The following is a 4,087-nucleotide window of genomic DNA, read 5'->3' on the forward strand; positions in this document are numbered from 1 at the left end:
TGTGGAATTGGAATGGAAGAAGTGCTCAGGAGCTCACCTGTTCCCCGCAGCTGGAGGACGGCCACTCGGGCCGCCTGGAGAGGACGGAGGACCTGTGGCTGAAGGTGAGGAAGGAGCACGCTCCACGCCTGGCCCGCCTCTCCCTGGAGAGCAGATCCCTGCAGGATGTGCTGCTGCACGGTGAGCAGGGAATCTCCTCCCTCCTCCCCAGGGCTCCAGAGGAGTTTGGATTTCCATTCCTTTTTCCAGCATCGTCTGGGAGCGCAGATCTGGGGGCTGATTTCCCGGGATTTGTGCCTTGCAGGGAAGCCCAGGCTGGGCAGGGAGCTGGGCCGAGGCCAGTACGGGGTGGTGTACCTGTGTGACAGCTGGGGGGGACACTTCCCCTGCGCCCTCAAATCCGTCGTCCCTCCGGATGAGAAGCACTGGAACGACCTGGCGCTGGAATTCCACTACATGAGGTCTGTGTCCTGAGTGCTTCCACGGGGATCTGATGGATTTCCCAGCTTCATTCAGGCTGGAAAAGCCCCCAGGCTGTGGCTGATGTCCCCTTTGTCACAGAGCTCCGAGTGCCACATCCAGGTTTGCTGCAGGAATTTGGGATTGCAGCTCCTGGAATGCTCAGCCATTCCCAGCCTGGGCAGGGATGCTCCTTCCTGCCTTAGTTGGATTCTCTGCTGCCTGTGCTGTGCAAATTCATAATAAATCCAAATTTACAGACCCTAAAAAACAGCAATTCTCCTCCCCTGATTGCTGGTGGTGAATCCTCTTTTCCCACCCTTTTTCCTGAATCCCAAAAAAGCCAGGGGTGGCTCTGCAGTGCAGGGAGCAGCTGCTTTGCTGGAAACAGCTGCAGGCACAGCCAGCTGAGAGAAGAACAGGGGTTTTTTTTGTGACTCTAACCTTTAAAAAGGCTTTTTTTTTTTGAGTTTAATTGGCTCAGACAGCTGAGGATTGTGCTGCTCTGAGCTGAGCTGGGGATTCTTGCTCAATCTGCAGCTCTGGGGCTTCTTCCCTTGGCCTGGGCTGGAGGACAGGGCTAAAAATCATCCCAATTTTGTGTGCTGGACATTCTGCAGGTCCCTAAAGGGATTCAGGGGCCAAAAATTACCCAAATTTTCCCTGCTGGACATTCTGCAGGTCCCTAAAGGGACTCCGGAGCCAAAAATCACCCCAAATTTTCTGTGCTGGACATTCTGCAGGTCCCTAAAGGGATTCAGGGGCCAAAAATTCCCCAAATTTTGTGTGCTGAACCTTCTGCAGGTCCCTAAAGACCTAAAGGATTCAGGGGCCAAAAATCACCCCAAATTTTCTCTGCTTGACATTCTGCAGATCCCTAAAGGGATTCAGGGACCAAAAATGACCCCAAATTTTCTCTGCAGGTCCCTGCAGTCCCACGAGAGGCTGGTGCACCTGCACGGCTCCGTCATCGATTACGGCTACGGAGGAGGCTCCAGCATTGCTGTGCTGCTGATCATGGAGAGGCTGCACAGAGACCTCTACACTGGGCTGAAGGTACCAAATCCTCCTGCTGAATATTTATTTTATATTTATTTTATCACTGGAAGTGCTGGGAGAGAGCTTGGAGCAACCTGGTTTGAGTGGGAAGTGGGCCCTGCCCATGGGATGAGCTTTAATCTCCCTAATTTAAACCCTAATTTAAAACAATCCCCATTAATCCATAAAACAAAACTGGAATTGCTCAATTTTCAGCATTTTGGTAAAGAAGAGCAGGCCAAAATAACTTTTAGGCATGAAATCTGTGTTTTTTTCCCTCAGACTAAACCTGGTTAAGTGGAAAGTGGCCCTGCCCATGGGATGAGTTTTAATCTCCCTAATTTAAAACTGTCCACATTAATCCATAAAACAAAGCTGGAATTACTCAATTTTCAACATTTTGGTAAAGAAGAGCAGGCCAAAATAACTTTTAGGCATGAAATCTGTGTTTTTTCCCTCAGACTAAACCTGGTTTAGTGAGAAGCAGCCCTGCCCATGGGATGAGCTTTAATCACCCTCCCAACCCAAAACTCTGATTCTCTAATTAAAACTGTCCACATTAATCCATAAAACAAAGGTAGAATTTCTCAATTTTCAACATTTTGGTAAAGAAGAGCAGGACAAAATAACTTTTAGGCATGAAATCTGTGTTTTTTCCCTCAGACTAAACCTGATTTAGTGAGAAGCGGCCCTGCCCATGGGATGACCTTTAATCACCCTCCCAACCCAAAACTGATTCTCTATTTAAAACTGTCCACATTAATCCATAAAACAAAGGTAGAATTCCTTGATTGTCAGCATTTTGGTAAAGAAGAGCAGGCCAAAGCAACTTTTAGGAATAAAATGCATGTTTTTCCCCTCAGGCTGGGCTGGAGTTGGAGCCACGGTTGCAGATTGCCTTGGATGTGGTGGAAGGGATCCGGTACTTGCACAGCCAGGGCTTGGTGCACAGAGATATCAAGCTCAAAAATGTCCTGGTAAGGAAAATCCCTGCCTTTGCCTCATCCCAGAGCCTTTTTAGTGGGAAAAAAAAAGATTTAAATGAGAGAATAACTTTCTCCACACAGGGTATTTTAAGCTGTGCTGGTATCAGCCACAGGGAGGTTTCACTGCCTCCTTTCCTGGCTGGAAGCCTGGGGCAAAGGGAGCAGGGAATGATTCCTTTGGAGTGCAGACAGTTTAATCCATGAGTAGGATTTCCAGTTCCTGCTTCCCTGAAATCCCAGCCACACCCCTGGTGTGGGAGACAAGCGATGCCTCCCAGGGGAAGGCCCAAAGCAGCCAGGAAATCAGAGAAACTGATTTAAAACCAGCTGCCCAGCCCTCCCAGTGGGAATCCATATCAAAAATCAATATTTTATGGGATAAACGGGCTTCTCACCCGCCTGCCTGTGGCTTTTTCCCCAGCTGGACAAAAAGAATCGGGCCAAAATCACGGATTTGGGCTTCTGCAAACCCGAGGCGATGATGTCTGGCAGCATCGTGGGCACCCCCATCCACATGGCTCCCGAGCTCTTCACAGGTAGGATCCCCCTGAATCCACGGCTCTGCCTGGAATTCTGAAGGCAATTCCTTGGAATTCATCCCTCAGTTGCTCCCAAGACCATTCCAACACCAGAAAATTCCCTGTTCTCAATGCATGCTGTGGATTTTTCCTGTATTTTAAGTCCGCTCTTGACAGAGGATAATGGGGTTGATCAGCTCCGCTGAATTAATTAATACCCTTGCAATTAGAAAGGTAAATTGTCATTAGCAGGAAGCTGGTAATCCTTGGTTTTCATAGGGAAATACTCCAGGAAGGATTCTCTGTAAGGAATTTCCAAGCTGTTATTAACTTGGAGTGAGTTTGGATTCGCTGGGAATTCTGTCAGCTGCTCAGAGGGCTTTTCCTGAGTTTTGGAACCACTTGGAAGTTCAAATCCCAAATTTACCCAAACTTACCCAAATCCTTTTGGTCTGTCAGAGCTGCTCCTGCTTGGATGAGGTTGGGATCAAATGGAAGCATCTCCATTTGTGTGAATTTAGGGAATATCTGGGATATTTCTGGGATGAGAGGCACTGAGCTGAGCTTTACAGGTGTTTAAAATACACCTGAGCTAAGTTTGAGAATTCCTGGTACAATTTAAATTTATAAATCCTGGTTACTGGAAAAGCTTAACCTTGATCCCATCTCCTGCTGCCTTCCTGGGTTTCACACAAACTTTACCTTCCTGTCATGAAACTGAGGTTTAAATCTGGGGAAATGCGAGCCTGGAATCACCTCTCAGCCTGCCCAGCTCCCAGGGATTTTTCCCTGCTGATCCCACGTGGTTTTTTTTCCCAGGGAAATACGACAATTCCGTGGATGTTTATGCCTTTGGGATCCTGTTCTGGTACCTGTGCTCGGGCCACGTGAAGTTACCCGAGGCTTTTGAGAGGTGTGCGAGCAAAGATCACCTGTGGAACAACGTCAGGAGAGGTACCTGGGCTTGGCTCAGCTCTGAAACCCCTCAGCTGCTGGGAAAATCCAGTTTTATTCTGGTGGTGGGGAGGTGAAAGGGAAAAATCCCAGAATCCCTGAAAAGTTGGAGAAGATTGCCAGGAATGAGTC

At 48.3% G+C, this 4,087-nt stretch overlaps 1 protein-coding gene across 1 annotated transcript in view; it reads left to right on the forward strand.

Annotated features, from left to right (window-relative positions):
* DSTYK (dual serine/threonine and tyrosine protein kinase) overlaps positions 1-4,087 on the forward strand; it is a 23,291-nt gene that overhangs the window by 15,801 nt on the left and 3,403 nt on the right. Inside the window, exons 6-11 of the mRNA XM_033519850.1 lie at positions 18-180; positions 305-461; positions 1,383-1,515; positions 2,361-2,474; positions 2,905-3,019; positions 3,821-3,955. Coding sequence (XP_033375741.1) covers positions 18-180; positions 305-461; positions 1,383-1,515; positions 2,361-2,474; positions 2,905-3,019; positions 3,821-3,955 — 817 coding nt within the window. The remainder of the gene's footprint in view (positions 1-17; positions 181-304; positions 462-1,382; positions 1,516-2,360; positions 2,475-2,904; positions 3,020-3,820; positions 3,956-4,087) is intronic.

This window comes from Parus major, chromosome 26, assembly GCF_001522545.3.
Source record: "Parus major isolate Abel chromosome 26, Parus_major1.1, whole genome shotgun sequence".
NCBI classification, from domain to species: domain Eukaryota; kingdom Metazoa; phylum Chordata; class Aves; order Passeriformes; family Paridae; genus Parus; species Parus major.